Source organism: Idiotropiscis lumnitzeri, chromosome 17 (genome assembly GCF_059441095.1).
Source record: "Idiotropiscis lumnitzeri isolate Australia: NSW breed Sydney's pygmy pipehorse chromosome 17, RoL_Ilum_1.0, whole genome shotgun sequence".
Taxonomy (NCBI): Eukaryota; Metazoa; Chordata; class Actinopteri; order Syngnathiformes; family Syngnathidae; genus Idiotropiscis; species Idiotropiscis lumnitzeri.
The window spans coordinates 17,268,156-17,291,098 of NC_142407.1; the positions used below are offsets into that span (position 1 = coordinate 17,268,156).

Genomic DNA, 22,943 nt, shown 5'->3' on the forward strand with positions numbered 1-22,943 from the left:
AGATGACGAGGTGCGGCTTGCTCGTCTTCGGCAACGTCGATTCCCTCCCAACGGGGCGTTTTCTAGCCACTGCTGCTGAGAAACTGCAACATCACAACTACAAGTCATGTTTGAGATCAACTTGAGTTGGTTTTTCACATGTTCAATGTTTGGGTCATGGCTCATTTGTGACCAGAACCAGTTCGTAGCGGCATGAGCTCATGTTTCCATTTTTCTTTAATTAATGTCTTTGCTTATTTATATTAGCATGGAGCAATTATTTCTGGGAGATATCTAACAAAATTATAGTTCACTCCACCCCAGGTGTCATGCCAGATAATTAATTTTTTGGGGTATTTTTCTTCCATTCTCCACCGAGACCTTTTACTGAATGTCTCTCAGCATTTTCTGCTAAATTGTCTGGGTTTGCAAGACAATTTTCTTTGTTTTGCCGACCCCAGATAGCTGTGGCCCCCACCAAAGGCTAAAAGTCGAGCTGCGTCAGTTGGGATTCATTCTTACAGTGGGAATAATATGATTGAAAAAAACGTTTCAAATCTCAAAAGATTCTAGCAGAGGTGGGCAAATATCATCGCTATCCTCTGAAAAACACGTTTGCCCATTTTTTTTCTTTTTTAGTTTCCGCGTTACAGACATCGCATGAATGTGAACATTTTCAAATATTACGAAATTGGACAAACGTGCCTTTCACAGGACAAGGATATGCAAATCCAAAATCACGTGATGGCGGCCGTTGACCTTTTGCATGACGAGACCTCGCCGGCTTAGCATGTGCTGAGACAAACGAGCAATACAATGTATCGGCTCCAGCTTGGGAACATGTGCAAAGAAAAACAACTTTATGCAATAAAGTCTTTGACAAGTATGTTGGGTTCCCTCCAAGTTCCTTCTTTCATGTGAGAGACAAAAATTGGCAGTTGACGAAAGGCCTTCCTACGTGTCAGCTTTGTTTTAAATATTCAAGTTAAGCAATATACATTCAAATCGATAATAGTCAGATTCAGTATCTAGTGGCAACATAGATTTATTGTAAGGTTTGATGCACCTCACCAATGACGAATTACATCTGTGTGCGTGTACACGTGCACATGCAGGTGCTGCAATCCAAGTTTTGAATGAAATATTTTGCTTGTTGATGTTGTTGCTGAATGATGCCCGTTTATGCCTGTACTAAAGAGCAGCAGAACAAGGCGCACGTCCTCCAGCAGCAAGTTGCCATGCGGCGAGCGTAGACAAGAAGTCCGCCAAGCCGACACAATGCCACAGGTAGTTTGCGTTTGGTGTTCAGAACTCGGTGTGCGCGTGCTCCCACTTAGCGAGGGGGGGTCCGTCGGCGGGCTTGACGAAGATGCCCTCCATGGCCTTCCACAGGCTTTGCTGGCCGTGGCCTGCCATGGCGTGGACTTCCCTCTGGCCGTTGATGGGTCGTCCGTACTGCTCGCCCGTCACCGCCAGCGCCGCCTCTGTGGCTTTGTGGCGCAAGCGCACGGCCTCGGCGCGCTTCCACACGGCCCCGCCGCACTCCACCGTCCACTCGTCCAAGTGGTCGCCCTCGCCCTCTTCGCCAAACGCGCTCACTTCCTGTCAAGACACAACGATGTTATCATCAACAGCAACACGTTTCTTCGAGTTATCCAATGGAGTTCAATGCTTTTCAATGACGTCATTTTGACGTCAGCCCGGAATTGCCAGCAAGTGGAGGCAGCAGAGCGCCACTCACCTGGTTGGAGGACAGCGGCGAGCTGAAGTAATGGCTGTGCAAGTTGCGTCCCGTGTTGACATGAGTCAGTCGGATGTTTTGACCGCACTTGACAGCGTTTCCCCGAAGGCAGGCGCTGTCGCGGGTGCCGCGCACGCTCCAGTAGCTGTTGCTGTCCTCCAAGCTGGTCACGCCTGTCACCGACTGCTGCCCGCTTCCTGGGTCACACACACACACGCACACAGGTCAGAGCATTTGAGTGGATCCGTGGATGGAATCATCTTGGTGACACTTCAGGGGGGGTAGGGCGCCGAGAGTCGGCTTTTTCTTTTTGGTCTTCTCCAGTCGGGGCTTTTAACAGCACCCAGCTCTGTCACGTGACGGACAAAGTGCTCCCCTTAGCACCTCTAATTATAGTGACTTTTTATAGACGTATCTGGTTCCAACAGGATGAACACTTGTTCGTTGTCCAGGCTGTCGGTTGAAGAAGGATCGTGCGAGTATTGATTAGAATTGGACACCAACAGGAGGCAGTGACGTCACATCAATCGATCACGAAAAAAAAAGGGTGAGAAATCTGATCAGAGTGAACGGACACGTCATGCATATACTTTGGCACGTCAAAACGTATGCAGAGATCAGTGCGACACTTGACCCAAAAACACAATTTGGAAGCTTCTTGGACGTGCTTCTAAAGAGTCGCTAGGCTTGTGAACACAAAATGTGAATTGCGACGACAGTTTTCGCGACTGACCTGAGCCGTAGCGCACATCATGCGAATGAAGTCTCACGTTGTGTTTGACGTTTAAAAGTTTGAGCACAGAACCACACGTGACAAACGTCAACTCCGATCCGAGCGAGCTCCGGAACAAAATCGCCCAAAAGACAAGACGAGCGAAAAGGCGCGAAGGAGAAATAAAATTAACCGAGTCCATCCTCCTGCTCCTTCGGTTGCTGCAGTCCTGCTTCTATCGCCGTAGACGTCATCCATGCCAGCAAATGTCGACGGGGATGTCACAGCGCCCTCGGTGTCGCGGAGTAAAAATTACACCTGCGTCAGTTTATATTGTTTATATTTTTTTAAAGCTGTTTACATATACTAGGGCCAACAAATTGTAGTAATTGCAAGGGAGAGTAATTGGTCTTCAATTAGTCACACTGGCACGTTTGTACACGGAAAGCGGAAATTTGCGTGTTTGTTTGTTGTTGGAGGGTCCCCGATCTGCTCTTCTCGAATTTTGCGTGCTTTAGTCAAGTGCCGACGAACCAGCAGGGGGCGGCAACGTGCGCTTGAAAAGGCCGCCGGATGTTGCTGCCGGAATCCCGGAAGTCATCACGCATTCTGCCATTTTTTTCTCCCAAGTGCACACAAAAACTCTCAGCGCATTTCGTCCTCTTTTACTCAGCTTGTCACCGCAACGAAACGTACGTGTGAGTTCTGTTTGCGTGTTCGTTTGTGTTGTGAAGCCAGCCACCGAGACGTCGATGTTGGCGCGGCTACTGCCCGCCAGATGGCGCTTCTTGTTATGCTTGCAGCTCTCGCTAATGCAAGATTAGCATGGCACGTTAGGTGTGCCGATTACACTCGGAGGCCTGTTTGCTGCTTCTATTTCTTTTCTTTTTTTCCGCGCGTAAACGTGCCATTCGGCGTCCCGACCAGAATGGCGGACCTTAGTGGCTCCCTCTAACCAGTTACGACAACAGATGAATGCTAGCTCCTCCATGCTAGCGTGATGCTAGCTCCATGCTAACTAGCGGCTTCATTGGAAAACAGTTGCTTCGTTCAAATCAGCTCAAGTAATTCAGCGGAAACATGTTACGATTCTAATAATACCAAAAAGTCCGAAAATTATTTCGCGTAGAACTTCGAAATGTTCGTGTGACATGTTGATGTCCGCATTGCGGCTTTGGTTCATCACACACTGGGCTCCCATGCCTGTTTTGATTCGTAACACAAAAATGGCTTTAATTTGCTTTTCAGAAAATTTCCAGCCTTGTATCTTCCAATAAGAGAATATTTTCACCTTTGTCTTCAAAATGGACCGTGGGATGAAATATTGTATTTTGTTCTGTTTGCCAATGTATATGGACTGGAATTGTGAAAATGTGAACAGGAGCAGCACTCATGTCGGACTTCATCGAGAGCGAGGCCGAAGAGTCTGAGGAGGAGTTTGAAGAGAAAGACCTGAAGCCCAAGAAGACACAGAGGTTCATGGAGGATGACGGTGGGCTCCCAAACACTCACACGCGCGCGCACACACGCACACGCGGTTGGGCTTGTGTGTGTGCAAAACTCTTACACATATCCCTGCAGATGAGGAAGAAGATGAGAACATGGAGGACCAGGATGAGCGGGGCAATTTGCGTGGGCTCATCGATGACGGCGAGGAGGAGGAGGAGGCGGGAGGTCAAAAGAGTGTGAGTGATGCTGGCAGCGACTCGGAGGAGGAGGTCCGGCATCGCCGCAAGAAGCGGAGTAAGTTGAAGATAGGTTTTGAGTGCAAGAAAATGAAAACAATTCAAGCAGACGTCTGCTTATTATTATCGCTGGTAATTGAACAGACCGACCCAAGGATGCTTGACTGCGTTGCGCATTCTTGCCACCATTTGCCCCAATGTTCCACGCTGGTGGATTTCCTGATTTTAGGGCAGCACACACAAGCTCAAGAAAAAGAAAAAAACAATTAGAAAAAATCAACAGCAAAAGCATGACCACTTAACTCTACACGCCTATTAATATAAAAAAATAATACTCTTCTAAATGCTACTATAGATTGGGGAGCCGTGTCGTTCACTGCAGCGAGAATTATTCCTGCTATTGTTACAAATTAGATCTTTAATTTTTGGAACGTGTGTATTCCATCCCCCAGCATTTTGTTGTCATCTTTTCCGTTCTCCATTTGTCTACCTCAATTGTTGCTGATCCAGCTCAAAATTATATACACAAATATGGAAACTGTAACTAGTTCAAGTGTTTGACACCTCTTCTGTCACTTTCCCTCTTGCCAGATTACAACGACCTGGATGAGGACGACCTGGAACTCATTGAGGAAAACTTGGGTGTGAAAGTCAAGAGGAGGGTAAGCATCTTTTCATCCTCGCTTGGCTTCTCCTCGCAAGCTGCTACCAAACTAAACTCAGTGCTGTTCTCGCACCGCAGAAGAAGAAATACGATCGTGTGAAAACACTGGATGACGATGACGATGACGAGAAGGACCTGATCGCAGACGAGATCTTTCACGGTGACGGAGACGGCGAGCTGGAGGAGGGAGAGGCCGTCCACGAGCCTCTCCAGCAGGCGGAAGACGACGAGGAAGGAGAGGAGGAGGAGTCAGGTAAAACATGAGTCAGATTCAAATACAGATGCGCTGCGTCCTTTAGCTTGTGCTGTCAAGTCCTCTGTGAAAAAAACATTTCCAGTTTATATATTCTAATACAATACATTAAAAGAATTATTACAAAAAAAATCCGCAAAGCTGCAGCAATACGGTAAACATTACTAAGGTGTCTTATGGCCACACTGAAAATAAACATCCATCCAACCATTATGTACCGCGTATCTGGCGTCGGGTTGCGGAGGCTGCAGCTTCAGCCAGGAAGCACAGACTTTCCTCTCCCCTGCCAGCCGCGTCTCCCAACTTTTCCGGCGGGATCCTCAGTTGTTCCTAGGCCAGCTGGGAGACAGATGTCTCTCCAGTGTATCCTGGGTTGTCCTCGGGACCCCCTGCCGTTGGGACATGCCCTGAACACCTCACCAGGGAGGTGTCCTGGTGAGCTCCACGAGCCGTTGCCTTCCTGTGGTGGAGGGAGGAGTTTGCGTGTCACAATGATCCTCGGAGCTAAAAGTTGCAAGGGGCTTTTTGTCCCCGGTCGGGTCAATCGTGGCAAAGAGGTCCTTGGTGAAGGGCCGGACAAAGCACGGCTCACAAGACCCTTTATGATGGATGAAATAATTGGACTTGGCTTTCACTTGCCCGGACCCGGGTCACCGGGGCCCCCCTCTGGAGGTGGGGCTAGTTGGCGAGCGCCTGTTGCCGGGCCTGCACCCACGGGGCTCGGCCGGTCTCAGCCGGAAACAGCAACGCGGGTCCCCCTTCCCATAGGCTTACCACTTGTGGGAGGAGCCAAGGGGTCGGCTGCCCTGTGAGCCGGGCGGCGGCGAGAGGAAGGGACCTTGGTACTCCGATCCCTGGCGAGAGAAACTAGCTCTTAGGATGTGAAAATAAACAAATGATGCAAGTTAGATCCTAATTTGTTGTAAACAGCTGTAATGTTTTGTTTCTACTAAATTCCACAGATATTGACGACTTTATTGTGGATGATGACGGACAACCCATCACCAAAAAACGGGGCAAAAAATTCTCCGGATATACCGACGCGTGAGTGTTTTTGTTCTTTGGCACATGTCTGTCTTAAAGCTAACATGATGTCATTGAAACCCCTCAGAGCCTTGCAGGAGGCGCAGGAGATCTTCGGCGGCGACTTTGACTTTGCGGAATTTGACGCCGATGCGTACGACCAGGGCGAGGAGGAAGAGGAAGACCAGGACGAAGAGGGCTGGGACCGACCCAAGAAACAGACCAAGAGGCGGCAGGGCCGCAAGAGCATCTTTGAGCTTTACGAGCCCAGCGAGCTGGAGAGCAGTCACATGACTGACCAGGACAACGAGATTCGCTCCACCGACATGCCTGAGAGGTTCCAGGTAGACGCCGCCTTTGGAATTTCTCCTTTGGGGGGTTTCTGCCGTCACAGTGGACGGGAAACGTCTCACTTGGAGTTTAGAAGGGACAACGTTGACCCAAACGTGTCCCTTCATCTCAAAAAGAATGAAGATGGCAATTAGGGGTGTCCCGATGCAACATCTTCCACTCCCGATCCGATACAGATATTTTTGTCTAGCGTGATATCCGATTCTTATATTGTCCAATGCGATATGAGCAGGAATGATGCATGCTGTCATTAATTCTTTCAGTATGAATTGTTAGACACTTAGATCAAGTTGTACTATTAAACCGAATAACAATAGTCTGCAACGGTAGGCATGAGAAAATACATGATCCATTTATTACAAGCATGGAGAGAATCTGACTATGAAATGGATACATGCATACCGTTAACAAAATGCAGTTAGTGATGTAATCAAAGTTCTGTAATATTAATGTCACTTGAATACATTAGATTCCTTTTGGATTGCTCCAATAGAAGATATGTTGAAAGAAATTAATAACACAAAAAACATTTATTTTTATATATTTGTCTCTTTTTTTTTTTTTTTTTTTTAATTTTATTTGCTTGGTTTTGGAATGCTGGGGGAAACCTGAGCAGCCACAATTCAAATCCAAAGCACAAGAAATGTGAAAGAGGCGTAACGATGACCACTTGTGCAGAAGCAGACAGACGGGTAGATGGATAACTTCATCTAGTGAGGGAATGTAGATTTGGTATCTTCATGAAGTTTGTCAAACCTTTCCACATGAGCAATCGGTAAAAGGCAATTTTGAAAAGAAAACGTAGCTTTTTATGTTTTTGTTTTTTTTTAACCGCAAAATCCAATAGTTTGAATAAATATGGTGTTTCCCTCACCATCTTCACCAGCTGCTTTACAGGTGTGGTTGTTTTGATCACGGGAGCTTTGCATTCTCGCTCTCGACGCTGTTGGAAACAAGACCAGGAGCTGTTTCCTGAATGGACTGCTTGTCTATGAGTGCTAATAGCGGGGATTTGGGATCTATAAATCGTAATCCGATTTGATACAAATATTGGATTGGGAAAACCCTAATAGCGATCTGAACTCGAACCCATCATAAAACTGCTTTAGGACATTTTAACAATCCTGTTCTAAAGATGTAAAAAGAAGTTAACCAGTTTCAAAAGTAAAAACGTAATCTAGTTTAGCTTTTGGTGACAATGAGAACGTGACAGTGACGCTGGATTGAACTTGTCTTGTAGATTCTTGTGCTTCTCCTCTATTTCAAAGTACAGAATAAAACAATAGCAATCCCAGTCAGAGCTAACGCTTGCGTGGCTGATCTCGTTTGTGTGACAGCTGCGCTCAATCCCTGTCAAAGCGGCCGAGGACGAGGAGCTGGAGGAGGAAGCAGAGTGGATATTCAGACATGGCTTCTCCACACTCACCATTTCGGTTCAGGTTTGAGGATTCTCCTGAAAGCCGCCGGTGGCCTTGCACAGTCGACCAACGTGTTTGTCTGCCAGCAGGAGAGCGCCGACTATTTGGAGCGCGGAGCGTCGACCAACTTCAGCCGCCAAGGCCCCAGCACCATCGCCAAAATCAAAGAGGCGCTCAACTTCATGAGGAATCAGCAATTTGAGGTTGGTTTGGAGACACTGTCTGACATGCACCGTTTAAAAAAAAAAAAAAAAAAGACACACATCATGTACAAATGTAGGGCGTAGCTCAGAGTTAATTCAGAGCCTCCATTTTTCTGAACTCGTCGCAATGCATCCGTACAATACTGCCAGCATATTGTGCGACGGCAAGTGGCCAACTGTTCTTTTTGGCGACGGTCCAGTCCAACGCGCGTTGGGATGCGGTGTGTAAAATGACATCACGTGTCAAGTTACACAGCCATGGACAGAGGGCTGGGAAACAACACACACATTGATGCACACAAGCACACGCACACAAAATTCTCGTCAAAGCATAATTGGAGTGCAATGTGGATTTCCTTCTTTATCTATGACTTATTTTGTCATTGTTGATTGTCAATGAGTTCTAAATAAAAAAAAAAAACAACGCACATTCCACATGCATTTGGATTGATAGTTCGATATTTCTTTAAAAAGTGCTTCCTTTCACTGAACCCAGAGTAATATTGTTATGGTATCGTTACTGAGCTATTCTGGCATGAATATCCAGATGTGATATTTTGTCCACATTGCCAAGTCCTAACATTCAGCGTGTCCCCCCCCCAGGTTCCCTTTATCGCGTTCTACAGAAAAGAATATGTGGAACCAGAGCTGAACATCAATGACCTGTGGAAGGTGTGGCAGTGGGATGAAAAGGTATCGTAATTGCACTCCTGAAATCAAGTCAAGATCAAGCGAAACCACATTTAGACATGATATATTCAAAATGTTAATTAAAAACCTTTAAACCGTATTTTGCAAGGACCACAAAGCTATAAAAACATAAAAACAAGCGTACGAAAAGAAAGACATTTTCAGTTTTTTTTTAACTGACAGCGTCAGAATATAGCTACGTGTTGTCAAAATTCCCATTTCTTAACCCCCCAAATTAAAAAAACTGGTAAAAAGAGCTATTTGTCAAAACCAACATTTGAAGCACAGCCTTGACTTTAACCCTATTTTATTTCTTTTCTCATGGCATATATTATTAGTATTACTGCCAACTTTAAAGTATTGTAGGGCATACTGAGTGACCTAAAACTGACTGATGAGGGCATAAGGGGTGGCCATGTTTTGAATGGGAACTTATAAGATAGTTAGCACTTACCTCATTTTTCTGAAGGATCCGGTGAAGGGTCTCTGCTGCGTTCATATTCGTTTGACCAATCAGGGTCCAAATCTGTCACGTATTCATCATCTTCACTGCTGAAAGTCTCTGGCCAAGCGATACGTTAGCCGTGTGTGCGGTGTCGGCCACGTGAGCTACGTGGAGGCGGCCGAGGGGCAGGCTGGCAGCAGAGCCCCGCCGTGGTCTTCATACCTAGTGTACGGCAAGCCGATTTGTTGCCGACGTAGGCCCGATGAGGCACGCCATGGTCCGGCGCATTGATAGTCTTCATCGCTAGAAGGCTCCAGCAAAACTAGCCGCAAGCCGTGTGGGGACGCGGAGCCTCATTTGATGGCTGCTTGCGTTTGCAAGGACAAGGCGTCTTGCTCTCATCCAAAGCAATGTCACCATTGTCATGCTTTTTGGAAGCATTGGTAGGGCAATGCATTCTTCAAAGGTCAATTGTTTTTATTTTTCCATCACTACCACTGCTATTCGAGTCTCCACACAACTAGTCTACATTATAAGATAAGATGTCCTTTATTAGTCCCACAATGGGGAAATCCAACACCCTCCGCTAATCTTCTGCAGTATGATCCTGGCGGCTCTCTTACATCATCACCTGGGTGTCTTTTTTTTATTTTTTTTTAAAAATAATTTCCAATGGAGACAAGTCTGATTCTCAGAGTTTGCGTCAGACTCTACTGCACACTACGACTATGTACAAGTTCGACTTAGGTAGGCGGTCAACAAGTACTTCTTGGGGAATAAAAGAGTGACTGGCCATGCTTTCCGCCACCAGTGGACTCAGTTGAAGACCCGCAAGCAGAACCTGACGCGACTCTTTCAGAAGATGCAGTCCTACCAGTTTGAGCAGATCTCCGCCGACCCCGACAAACCTTTGGCTGATGGGATACGCCCGCTGGACACGGCTGACATGGAGAGGTATGTATGTGTGTGTATCCCCACTTCTCATGTTGCATTGTAGCGTCTTCACGCGTTAACTGCATTATTGCCGCAGACTGAAGGACGTCCAGACGCTGGAAGAACTGGGTGACGTGTACAACCACTTCCTGCTCTACTATGGCCGAGACATTCCCAAGATGCAGAACGCTGCCAAGGCCTGCAAGAAGAGACTCCGGAAGATCAAGGAAGTCACAGAAGACGGTGGGTGAGGAGTTTCTTTTAGTAACCTGCAGAGACTTGATTTGCAAGATCTCGTTGTAGGCGAGGAGGAGGAAGTGGAGGTAGAAGTAGAGGAGGAGCAGAAGGGTCCAGACCTCAAGCTGGCGTCCCGCAGGGACATGTACAGCATCTGCCAGAGCGTGGGTCTCGGTGCGTCTGCTTTTTGTTGAACTCTAACATGGATTCACTCCGCACAAGCTTCATGATCTCCCCTCCTCCGCACAGACGGTCTGGCCAAAAAGTTTGGCCTGACACCAGAGCAGTTTGGTGAGAATCTGCGAGACAGCTACCAGCGGCACGAGACAGAGCAGTTCCCCGCTGAGCCCGTCGAACTGGCCAAAGACTACGTGTGCACCCAGTTCCCGAGCCCGGAGGCCGTCCTGGAGGGCACGCGCTACATGGTGGCAATGCAGATCGCCCGCGAACCTCTGGTCAGGCATGTGCTGCGCCAGACCTTCCAGGAGAGGGCCAAGATCAACATCAAGCCCACCAAGAAGGGCAAAAAGGTCCGACGCACACGCAGCACTGTAGGAAAGTGTGGCCCGCGCTCATGTTTTGTGATAATGCAGGAAGTGGACGAGGCCCACTTTGCCTACTCCTTCAAGTACATGAAGAACAAGGCGGTGAAGGAGCTCAGCGGGGATCAGTTCCTGAAGATGTGCTTGGCCGAGAACGAGGGTCTGCTGTCCATTGACATCTGCATTGATCTCATTGGAGTCAAAGGGTAAGAAGAAGAGGCCGGCCGACAGTTCCACAAATCTGACCGGCCCCGTTGTGCTCCTCACTCAGGTACGCCGGCGACCAGACGTACTTTGACGAGATCAAGCAGTTCTACTACCGAGACGAGTTTAGCCATCAGGTGCAGGAGTGGAACCGGCAGCGCACGTTGGCCATCGAGAGGGCCCTCAACCAGTTCCTCTACCCTCAGATGGCCAAAGAGCTCAAGAGCAAGCTCATCGCAGAAGCCAAAGAAAGCATAATACGGGTACGTTATTTGGATGAGCTGAAAGATGAAAAAAGATAAAGATGTCCTTTATTAGTCCCACAATGGGGAAATTTGAGGTGTTACAGCAGCAAAGATATAGATCACACAGAGTCGGCGGCGTAATGTAGCCGTTAATGTATAACATTAGCAGCAGACATTCATAAAAAGCATGCAAATATACACGGTATAAACGTATCTAAGTGTAAGGCCTGTCCATTATACAGAAAGATGTTCTGATGGCTTTTTCCCCCCCCTCTAGTCCTGCTGCCGTCGACTGTACAACTGCTTGAAGGTGTCTCCCTACAGGCCAGACCAGCAGCTGGAGGAAGATGATGACCTGATGGACGAGAGTCAGGGCAAAGGCATCCGGGTGCTCGGAGTGGCCTACGCACCGAGCAGGTACACGTTGACGCCGACATCCTCCAACCATCTGGGACAATGCATTCCGTAAAAATCTGCGCTCTCGAGACCATAAAGAAACAGCAACCTTTGTAGTTTCATCCCTGAAACATACACTACACGAGAGGTAGAATATTTTTTTGAAAACCGTGTTGGCCGCAGCTGTCCGCACGACTCATTTTCTTTATTTCTCGCCAAGATGGTGGCGCACACGGTTACGGCGGCGTGTCACAACTTGTCATTTCCTTCCAGCCATGTGGCAGCCAATCAAATTGCAGCGGGGCGTGTCCTGCGTCAGAGGCTTCTCCGCTTGGATTCAGAATGACGCGAGCGTCACTACCATGCCGCTGCTAGCGAGTCTGTATAAAGCTGTTGCAACATCTCGACTGCATAAAACGTACAACTTGGAATTACGATTCGCCATATTGGCTGCAATGCTAGCATGCAGCTGGCCAGCGCCCGTTATTAAAAACTGGGAATCATGTCCACAAACTGACGTCTGCCATTCAAGCACATTTTGTTGCTTTCAATTCCAGTCATCAAAAAACTGATGAAGAATTGTGTGTGTCCAAGCTGAGGATGTACTGAGCGGATGAGCATAAAGTAGAATAATGCAGATGATAATACCGCTTACACAATTGCATATTTATGAGGACACATCTTAGTCTATGTGCATCCGACTTGTCTTATTTCCTAACCTGATCTTTTCTTTCTGAGAGTGATGATTAGATGAGTGTTTTACAACCTGTGGAGCCAACGCGGCTATTTTATGTAAGAAAACAACCGAACCAAACGTCTGCATACTGAACTCATGTGACAGAGACACGCCGGTCTTCTGTGCGCTGATCAATGGCGAAGGCGAGGTTGTGGACTTCCTGCGCCTGCCCTACTTCATGAAGAGGAGGAATGCCTTCAGGGAAGACGATCGAGAGAAGAAGGTGCGCGTGCAACAAGTTCCCAGATGAACGTGTGTGTTTTAGTGTCACTCACCTTATTTGTCAACTTCAGGCCAATGACATTGAAAACCTCAAGAAGTTTTTGTCCAGCAAGAAGCCTCACGTGGTCGCTGTCGCCGGGGAAAACCGGTAGGAACTTTTGTGCTCTTTGGAACACATACACGCCAGTGAGCGTCTTTTGAAACTTTTATCCAATATGGTGCCTCCGTATCGGGTGTGAAAAAAAATGTCAGCTCAAGGTCCCGCGCCGTTCATGTGAAGTTAAAAAAAAAAAAAAAAAAAGGGAATTGTCACTGCTCCTTGCGCCCTCAATTAAACAGCAGAATTGCCAAAAATGAGAGCACTCCCAAGTAGGGCTGGGCGATATGACCTCAAATCAATATCACGATAACTTGAGCAATTTTACCTTGATAACGATAAATGCACGATAAATTCCCCCGTGGACCAAAATCAAAATAAATGCAGGAATTGATCTTTTTTTATTGACCAACTGGTTCACTTTACTTTCAATGAAAAATAAAGTACAAAAATCATTTGTATAAACATTCCAAATAGCTTGCTTTGCATGACTGGAACAATGTCACAAAGAACAGGAGAAAAAGGTTGCCTCTCGCAAAACCTTTTTCTGCAAATAGATTGCGCCCAGATGCTGTAATGCCATGTGCAAAGGACTAGATTTGTGTAAAGGTCTCTTGTAAACAATATAAATAATGCCATGTGCAGAGGAGCTCGTGTGGCCTGTAAACAAAATGCTAAATAAAAAGGAAAAAATGTCAATGAAATGCCAATGCCAAATAAACAAGTGTGCATCATCAGCGAAATGCGCCGTCTCGAGTACTCTGGTGCGCAGTCGCCACTTGTCGTCTACGTCATGCACAGTCAGGCTCAAACAGGGATCCATGTTGCGACTCGATCACAAGTCGGATACGGATGCAAAATGCTTGACATGTCTAAGCGTCCGTCCCGATGTTGTCCATATTGGGGAGTACGGTTTACGACAAATATTTGCGTACCTCTTGTCGGCTACTTTCATGAGGCGTTTAAATCCCCTGGGCTCCACTGTAGCTAGAGGAGCTAAATCTTTAGCTATGTGCTCGGCTATCGCGTCCACCTCTGAGACGTTCTCTCGGATGGTGTCGCCTCCGTTATGGGCTGTTGTCACTTTGAACTTTTAGCTCAAGTTCCAAGTCGACAGCATGGTTGTGTTGGAGGTGGTGAAAAAGAAAAGGTTGGACGCGCTGTTTTGGGTGCTTATGACGCACTTTGTAGTTCGTGTTGTTTTGCGCATCCAAAAACCTTTCCAAATGACAGATGAATTTCTTTTCGGGTCAAGCGCAACAGGAACAACTTCAACTAACGTTACTTGTTCTTCAGTCGTGTCAACCGCTTCTTGATTTGAATCGCCAGCTACGACCGCGTTGTTAGTTTACTTTCTTGTTCAGATGGGTGGAGTCACGTGACTACACGCGCTGTAGCCTTATTAAAGGCCGTAGACAGACAAGTCTTAACTGTCCGTTGCTGTCGGCTCTGTACCTTTTTTGCGGCGGAACCAAACCAGACTGTGATATTGGAACACAGGACTTCAAACTCCACGCTGTCGGAGTTTAACTCGCAAGCCGGCTCGTTTCTTTCACCTCTTGCGGCATCCCCATGCTCCATATAGTGCCGCCGCTCCACCAGCTATTAACGCTGAAAAACTTTGTGGGTTTGTGTAGATTGTGAGGAAAAGAGTCCTTAGCAGCTATTTTCTCATGTTGGTGAGGTGAGCGCCATCAGGTCGGCAGAAATGAACAAAAACGACAAAGACGATCCTTGCGAGCGCATCACTCATCCCACTGCAGCACTCGTCACGTTACTTTGAAACCGGATCGTCGGTGATGTGGTTTCTAATTCGGAATTGTGACCTTCTGGTTGGTGCAGGGATGCTCAGATGATCATGGAGGACATCAAGAGAGCAATCGGCGAGCTGGAGCAGGAGTCGTCGCTGCCCTCCGTCGGCGTGGAGCTCGTCGACAACGAGCTGCCCACGCTCTACATGAACAGCAAGAAGTCGGAGGTACGCCGCGCGCCGCTCCTGCAAAGCGGCTTCCCGCTTGACGTGCCGCCGTGGTCCCACGCAGATGGACTTTCGGGATTACCCTCCCTTGCTGCGCCAGGCTGTGTCGATTGCCAGGAAGATCCAAGATCCTCTGGTGGAGTATGCGCAGGTCTGCAGCTCTGACGACGACATCATCTGCCTCAAGCTGCACCCTCTGCAGGTGAGGCCGTCACCCACATTTGGAATTTCCTGCCTTCCTGGTGCTTACTTTTTGGGGAAGGAGGGAGATGTAAATTGTCCCCTGAAAAAGTCTCCATTTGCAACCGAAAACCCAACAAGATTCGACGAGCTCGTCATTCCGTGGACTTCTATAGTTTTCCGTTCGTGTGCAAACGGGTTCAGGCACGATTTTTGGTATTCGATATTGCAACTCGTGATCAACTCTGATCGTAACAATAAAAAGTGCGCTTGGCTTTCAGGAGCACGTGGTGAAGGAGGATCTGCTCTCTGCTCTTTATTGTGAGTTTATCAATCGGGTCAACGAGGTCGGCGTGGATGTGAACCGCGCCATTGCACACCCTCACACTCAGAGTCTGGTCCAATACGTGTGCGGTCTGGGCCCGAGGAAGGGCTCGCACCTGCTCAAGGTTGGTTTGGCTCTTCTGGGTTTTCTCTGGTGCCCCGCTGACCAGCGTCCTGCTCCTTTGACCAGATCCTGAAGCAGAACAACACACGTCTGGAGAACAGAACCCAGCTGGTCACAATGTGTCACATGGGCCCAAAAGTATTCATCAACTGTGCCGGTTTCATCAAGATCGACACATCGTCGCTCGGTGACAGGTCTGCGCGTGCGCCTCATCATTGCGCCACCTAATTCATCTGCTCAACTCATCTGGGTTTGATTTTGCAGTACCGACTCCTATATTGAAGTTCTGGACGGCTCTCGCGTCCACCCGGAGACGTACGAGTGGGCCCGCAAGATGGCTGTGGACGCGCTGGAGTACGACGAGTCTGCCGAGGATGCCAACCCGGCTGGCGCCCTTGAAGAGATTTTGGAGAACCCCGAACGGCTCAAAGACCTCGACCTGGACGCCTTTGCTGAGGAGCTGGAGAGACAGGTAGGCGCGCGCTTTGTGGCCGGCCGGCCCACATGCTCACGTCCCGTCTCGTCTGCAGGGTTACGGCAACAAAGGCATCACGCTGTATGACATCAGAGCTGAGCTGAGCTGCCGATACAAAGACCTTCGCGTCCCCTACAGAGTCCCCAACACGGAGGAGGTGTTCAACCTGCTCACCAAGGAAACGCCAGAGACCTTCTACATTGGTGAGATGCTTTAGATTCAAATCGGTTCTATTCTTCACGCAGAAGACAAAAACGAAACTATCGAAATGAAACGACGAAAACCAACGAAAGTCTTGTTAAATTGGTCGGAATTTGGTTATAAAGTTGATTTTTGTGTCCCGCAAGATGATTTGTTCTCAGACTTCACTGTGGATGCAACACATTCAGCAGAACTGCAATCATCGGCAATTTAGTAGTGGAAGTCGTTTATTTGGCTTCCTCTCAAAAGGAAGACAAAGTGCCTTAAATTGCACTTGGAGCTCATTTTCAATCACAAGCCATGTTTGAAATATGAAAGGATCCCGTCTTATATTGCGCTATGCTGCGATTCACATCTGCTCCCACGAGTCCACCGTCCACTGATTAGTCTCCAAGCAGAACAATGTTTTGGGACCGCCCGATTGCAAAGAGATGTTCCTTGAAGAACTTAGGTTATGTTTTGTGGTCCAGGTAAGCTGATCACCAGCGTGGTGACCGGCATTGCTCACCGGCGCCCCCAAGGGGAGAGCTACGACCAGGCCATCCGTAATGACGCTACGGGCTTGTGGCAGTGTCCCTTCTGCCAGCAGGACAATTTCCCCGAGCTCAGCGAGGTACCGGGCGGCGGGCGCTTCCTCAGACTTTTTCAATTGGATGTCGCAATCCTGTCCTTGTGTCCATAGGTGTGGAACCACTTTGACAGTGGCTCCTGTCCCGGTCAAGCCATCGGGGTACGGAGCAGACTGGATAACGGCGTGCAGGGATTCATTCCTACTAAGTTCTTGAGTGACAAAGTAGTGAAACACCCCGAGGAGAGGGTAAAGGTGAGACGTTTGCTTGCGCCTACTTTTTCATCACCTTTCTCAAACGGGCCTCCTCCTTCAGGTGGGCATGACGGTTCACTGTCGCATCATGAAGATTGACATCGAGAAGTTCAGCGTGGACCTCACGTGTCGCACCTCCGACCTGTCGGACAAGGCCAACGAGTGGAAGCTTCCAAAGGATACCTACTATGACTTTGACGCAGAATCAGAAGACCTCAAGCTGGAGGAGGAGCTTAAGAAGAAACAGCAGCGCACCCGTCAGTTGGCAGAGGGGGCCCTTCGGTCTTTGTCTTTGTCTCTGCCCACCTAACTGTCCCGCTTGCTCTCTGCAGCGTACATCAAGCGCGTCATCGCTCACCCCAACTTCCACAACATCAGCTTCAACCAGGCCGAGAAGATGATGGAGACGCTGGACCAGGGAGACCTCATCATCAGGCCCAGCAGCAAGGGAGAGAACCACCTCACCGTTACGTGGAAGGTAAGAAGAAGAAAAAGGCGAAGATGGCACTCTGACACTTAAAAAAAATAAAAAAATAATAAAAAAACTTGTTTTGCCAGGTGGCTGACAGCATCTACCAGCATGTGGACGTGAGAGAGGAAGGCAAAGAGAACGCCTTCAGCTTAGGACACACACTCTGGATCAACAATGAGGTACCAAGCTCTTTTTCTGCAACCTTGATCATATCGGATTCCGATAGCAACCAAAAAGGCAGGCTACATCCAAAATGGCCGCACATAGACATGCAGGCACCTGTTCTTGTTTCCAGCGCGCCACGAGCGAGCGCGAGTAGCCCACATGAGCAAAACAACCACACCATATTTATATTTGTTGTTTTGCACTGGAGAGGGGAGCCCTCTAATCTCGTTGCACACATGAGTACAATGACAATAAAGGGATTTCTAATTCTAATTCTAAATTTAAAAAAAATATATATATTGAAGTTTTCAGTATTAAAAAAAAAAAAAAAAGCATGCACGCAAGCACTAGTGTCATTCACGTGATTGCGATTCGTAGCGCAGCCCTCGCCTCAGTGGTTCGGCTGCATGACGGTTGTGACGGATGGGATGAGGTCGAACGCCGTGCCTTTTCCTTGTAATTTTGCTGCTGGATATTAAAATTGTGTGGACTTAATCGATTAGATTAGAGTAAAAATTGACGAGTTGACGAGAACTTTTGATATCACAGAGTAGATCGCGCGACTAGCGGAGGTCACGTGGATCCAAAAGCGCGACTACAGAGCTCAGCAAGCATCTGTCGAGCCGCTACAAGTGCAAAATCGCTTTGTTGGTGACTTGTTTTCGGAATCACTTGGACTTGCTTGCCTGCTCAGACTCTCCTCACTTCAAAGCAACGAGACCTGAGGCCAACCGCAGCAAAAAATGAACTTTTCATCTGCATTTTACAATGTTGAATATCGCGCAGACGACGACAACAAACCCTTTGCACGCTTACGGGCCCGGTGAGGTTAAGTGCTTCAGAAAATGGACGGATGGAACGCAAAGACGCAAAGTGTCTTTACTGTCACAATAGTCATGAATATTTGTGGGAGTAATATATATATTTGAAATCATTTATTTCCTTGAGAATATCTTCACTTGAAAATGCACACAAATGCCTTTATTGCAAAATACGCGTGTGCAAAAGTCACAGTGAAGTAAATAATAAAACGCTCCCTTGCGCAGTCCTGCTGTAATGTTCCTCACAGAATTTTAAAAAGGGGAAAATTCAATAGTCTATTGTTTCGTAAGTGAATTTGTGCAAGTTAGCAACTTTAGCGCTGGTACAATGACGTCGAAAAGTTTCGTCCGCTCGTTTTCAACCAGTCCAAAAACAGTCTAGGTCCTTGGTTTGATTTATTTTGCATATATTTTATTCAAGTGCAAGTTTGAGGTTGAATTTATGGAACTCAAATGTTTGGAATAAATGAGTCGTATATTCTCATACCTATTGTTGCTGACTATTGTTATTCGGTTATTTCTGCTGACATCGTACGGGACGATATCGCAATCGGACATTACTCCAGGCCGCAATATCGGATCGGAAGTGAAAAAAAGTTGGATCGGGTCTCCCCTAGTCGATAGAGCCACAAACGTCCAGATAGGGAAGTTAAAATGATCTCATCACAAGTTGACTTTGTCACTTGGAAATGTGGAAACCATTCGCTGTAATTCGGTTGTGTGGCACCGAAAAATAATTCAACGAGAAGGACAGACGTTGGACTAAAGGACTTAATTGTGCCTGATGCTTTCAAGACATTCCCAGGACAAGCGTGTGCTTCCAACTTTGTGTTTTGGCGTTTTCCTGATGAGCGACTGGGTTCTTGCAGGAGTTCGAAGACCTGGATGAAATCACAGCACGCTTCATACAACCCATGGCGTCGTTTGCTCGTGACTTGCTGAGCCACAAATACTTTCAAGAATGTAACGGCGGAAGCAAGGAGGCAAGTTCTTCTTCCTGTCTGCGGGGAAAAAAAGGGGGCGGTGGCTGCCTCTCGCTGGAAAATTGATGATCTCGTAGTCATGAACTGCTCTTGTCATGTTGACGTCAGAAAATGGAGGATCTGCTGGTCAGGACCAAGAGGGAGAAGCCCACCTTCATTCCATACTTTGTGTCTGCGTGTAAAGCGTTGCCTGGAAAATTCCTGCTGGGGTACCAACCTCGAGGAAAGCCGCGGTTGGTGACCATCTGGACAAGATGTTGCTCAATCCTTGACGTCACTTAAATGCGCATCTTGGACTGTCCTGTCCTCAGGGTGGAATACGTGACCATTACCCCGGATGGATTCAGGTACCGCTCGCAGGTCTTTCCCTCAGTCAACGGCTTGTTCCGATGGTTCAAGGACCACTACCAGGAGCCTGTGCCAGGTAGGAAAAGAATCGCATGACTGATCAACAAGCTTATTTCATTTTATTTTGGCTTTTTTTTAGATTTGATTGCACTTTTATTTGTGCAGGTATAGCAATGGTGAGCAGATTCTCATTTGCAGTGTAAAACAAAGCAAATCTAAATAAACGGCAAACCGCAATGTACAGTACAGTGAATAGTGAAAATCTGCATATCATCGGTGTCCTGTGAAAAACGCCTGTGTCCAATTTTGTATATATATCTTTTTTAAATGTTCACGTTAATGTGACATCTGCAACACAGAAACCCCACTGCCGTAAATATTTTTTTTAAATTTGAAAATAAATTGGCAATAGTTTTTCACAAGACAGCGACGATATACAGTAATTGACACCTTTTAAAATATTTTTTTAACTAATTAATCACAAAATATTCCGTAATTGCAATTAAACACATTTTTCAACTATTTTTTGCGAAGCTAGAACATTTACTTGAATAATTGCTCATAATTATATAATTATATGATTGGGAATCATTATTAAATATGAGGTGTATTTTATTTTAAAGACCTCTAATAGCTTTCTTTGATACATGAATACCATCAAAACAAAGTAATCTTGACAGGAATTTTTCTTCTTCGATTTTCTCAAAACCTAGGGTAGTCTATTAAATTATATACAGTACATTTAGTTCTGCCCACAAGCGCCACAACGCGTGTGTGTGCGTGCGTGTGTGCACGTGCGTGCCTCCGTGCGTGCGTGTACGTGTATATATGCACATAAACATACATGCACACACTCACACACATGCATACAATTTTATGCATATACAGGGTAGGCCAAAAATCTTTTAACTCAACTATCGAAATTTTTTATGCTAAGATTAATAAATCAATGTCAAAGTTCGAATAGATTTCACAATTTTAAAAAAAGAAAAAAAAGATGAAAGTACCTCTTTCCTCCAGCAGATGACAGCACAGAGCCAATATGTTGTTGTGAGTCAGAAGGCTTAAATATTCAACAGAAGTCGCAATAGGTCATCAAATGTGTGCTGGAGCAAAACAAATCTAATATAAGAAAAGAATACTTGTGAAAAATATCGCAAATCGCAGTATGATCAATAATCGTGATAGAAATCCGATCGTCACACAACAATTGTGATTTAAATCGAGGCAAGTGAATCGTCCCACCTCTCATATGTTTTTAGGCACATTGTCTTCGTAAATGAGAGACGAGAAAAGTCCTTCATTCAAAATGAATTTGGCAAAAACAATGACTTGAAATGTCAAGTAATCACCGCACACGCATGTTCTCTTGCCAAGGCATCACGCCCACCAACAGCAACAGCAGCCGCACGCGCACGCCTGCTTCCCTCAACGCCACGCCCGCCAACATCAACATCGCCGGTGGGTCTTGTCGCTTTCCTTGCCGCGTATCAGCCGGCTCGTCCCGTCATGCCGCCACCTTCTTCTCTCTGCAGACCTGACGCGAGCTGTCAACGCGCTCCCGCGAAACATGACCTCACAGATGTTCAACGCCATCGCTGCCGTCACAGGCCAGGGCCAGAATCAGAACCAGAACCCCAACACCACACCAGCCCAGTGGGGATCCAGCCAGTACGGATACGGAGGCAGCACTGGGGGGGGTGGCAGCTCCTCGGCCTATCATGTCAGTGCACCCGCCCACCTGCTCTTTGTGCGTGTTTGTCTTTACCATGCGACTGACGTGCGCTTCCTCGTACCGTCCGCCGACACAGGTGTTCGCCACACCCCAGCAGCCAATGGCCACGCCCATGATGACACCGAGCTACTCATTTGCGACGCCCAGCCAGCAAGCCATAGGCACGCCGCAGTACCCGGGCTCCACCCCACAGTCCACGCACACGCACCACAGTGCCCACCAGGGCCACGCGTCAGGCACGCCGGCATCATCAGTGTCGTCGTCGCGAGGCCGAACGCCTCAGCAGCAGCCAAAGTGAGTTATGCGGGACGTTTTTGAAACACAACAAATTGTCAACGTTCCCGCTAAACAAGATGAGGCGGTGGCATATAGTGGCCTGCGTCAGACAACGAAGGGCGTCGTCGCCACATGTCAATCCTGTAATGTGCCAACAACTATTACTGGGGTTGGCGACCTTCTCTGTCCCTTCTTCTTGTTGTCCCTTAGACTGCTTGTATTCCAGTCAAGCTCAGTGCTGCCTGGCATGCTGTGGCACAATGTGGTACTTAACTGACGCCGTCTTGCCGAAGTTGCTGACAACGCCATAAGACAATTTTGCAAATGTTGAAGCACCATTTACATAATAGTAAAGATAAAGATGTCCTTTATTAGTCCCACAATGGGGAAATTTGGGAAGTTTTTTTATACTTTAGTAATATACTGAGGTGATTTATTTTTTTTGGGTGGGGGGGCAATGCCGCCAGTGTCCACCAGATGGCACTAACTCCCTCCTCTTCCCTCTGCAGACCAAGCAGCAGTGCAGGCGTTGGCAGTTCCACTGCGGCAGTGGACTGGGGCAAGATGGCCGAGCAGTGGCTGAAAGAGAAAGAGGCTGAAGGTCGTAAGAAGGCTCAGAGGACGACCCCGCGACCTTCGCCCAGCCCCATGATCGAGAGCACGCCCATGTCCATCGCCGGAGATGCCACGCCCCTGCTGGACGAGATGGACCGGTAGAGTGCTCACGGGCGTGTCCGCCTAGCCCGTGACCCCCAAACACTACCGTGACTCGCTCTCTTCCGCCGCGACGTCACGCCGCAGAGTATGGTCTGCGTGTAAAAAAAACGGACCTGCCGTCAGGCGGGGTCTCTGTGGTTTGCATCACTTTTAGCTCTAGGGACAATTACGGCGAGAAAACACCTTCATTTGACTGACGGCTTCTGGCCACGTACACCGGGAGCGCAAACCCTTGTAAGGAACAAATAAAGACTTTTTTTTTTCCCCTGTTGGAATCTTAAAAGCTTCTACCATGCACATCTTTAACACGAGCTTTTGCCATCGTCTTTGGTGTGCGTAAGTTAGGCCATGTGGGAGGCGTGTGACTCGTGTGTCGCGAAGGTCGACAATATGCGCCAGTGTCGCGTGGAGAATGACTGCATATTTGTCTTCATGTCGTGGGCAGCTTTTAATCCAATAAGTGTCGCTTGAAAGTTGAGGAAACCGAGGCGATGAAGATCCGCCGACCATCTTTTAAACTCAAGCCAGCAGATGGGAGGCATGAT

General features: G+C 47.5%; 2 protein-coding genes across 3 annotated transcripts; one reads left to right on the forward strand and one right to left on the reverse strand.

Annotated features, from left to right (window-relative positions):
• Positions 1–999: 999 nt before the first annotated feature.
• On the reverse strand, positions 1,000–2,701 carry sdf2 (stromal cell-derived factor 2). Its single transcript, XM_088279499.1, has 3 exons — positions 2,454–2,701; positions 1,721–1,917; positions 1,000–1,581 (listed from the first exon to the last, which is right to left on the reverse strand). The coding sequence occupies exons 1-3, from the start codon at positions 2,632–2,634 to the stop codon at positions 1,285–1,287; spliced, it is 675 nt and encodes a 224-aa protein (XP_088135625.1). The 5' UTR covers positions 2,635–2,701; the 3' UTR covers positions 1,000–1,284.
• Positions 2,702–2,989: 288 nt separating this feature from the next.
• supt6h (SPT6 homolog, histone chaperone and transcription elongation factor) lies at positions 2,990–22,664 on the forward strand. Of its 2 annotated transcripts, none has more exons than XM_088279416.1 (37): positions 2,990–3,124; positions 3,814–3,924; positions 4,014–4,175; positions 4,709–4,779; positions 4,860–5,034; positions 5,997–6,078; positions 6,146–6,401; positions 7,746–7,847; positions 7,916–8,029; positions 8,633–8,722; positions 9,976–10,118; positions 10,195–10,340; positions 10,401–10,508; positions 10,584–10,864; positions 10,928–11,082; positions 11,148–11,343; positions 11,603–11,742; positions 12,563–12,680; positions 12,751–12,827; positions 14,619–14,754; positions 14,819–14,956; positions 15,216–15,383; positions 15,449–15,576; positions 15,647–15,854; positions 15,913–16,060; positions 16,529–16,671; positions 16,741–16,881; positions 16,943–17,138; positions 17,214–17,359; positions 17,440–17,532; positions 19,209–19,322; positions 19,431–19,555; positions 19,634–19,746; positions 21,048–21,131; positions 21,206–21,393; positions 21,482–21,699; positions 22,191–22,664. In XM_088279416.1, the coding sequence occupies exons 2-37, from the start codon at positions 3,825–3,827 to the stop codon at positions 22,396–22,398; spliced, it is 5,211 nt and encodes a 1,736-aa protein (XP_088135542.1). In that variant the 5' UTR covers positions 2,990–3,124; positions 3,814–3,824; the 3' UTR covers positions 22,399–22,664. The 2 variants fall into 2 exon arrangements, with proteins under 2 accessions (XP_088135542.1, XP_088135543.1); XM_088279417.1 differs by having other exon boundaries at positions 3,041–3,130.
• The last annotated feature ends 279 nt before the right edge of the window (positions 22,665–22,943 follow it).

Coding starts and splice junctions, on each gene's coding strand:
- sdf2 (XM_088279499.1), bottom strand. CDS start 2,634: ATGGACTCGGTTAATTTTATTTCTCCTTCGCGCCTTTTCGCTCGTCTT. Junction 1,918..2,453: donor TGATGTGCGCTACGGCTCAG/GTCAGTCGCGAA, acceptor TGTGTGACCCAG/GAAGCGGGCAGCAGTCGGTG. Junction 1,582..1,720: donor CGCCGCTGTCCTCCAACCAG/GTGAGTGGCGCT, acceptor GTGTCTTGACAG/GAAGTGAGCGCGTTTGGCGA.
- supt6h (XM_088279416.1), top strand. CDS start 3,825: ATGTCGGACTTCATCGAGAGCGAGGCCGAAGAGTCTGAGGAGGAGTTT. Junction 12,828..14,618: donor GCTGTCGCCGGGGAAAACCG/GTAGGAACTTTT, acceptor TGGTTGGTGCAG/GGATGCTCAGATGATCATGG. Junction 17,360..17,439: donor ACCTCACCGTTACGTGGAAG/GTAAGAAGAAGA, acceptor TTGTTTTGCCAG/GTGGCTGACAGCATCTACCA.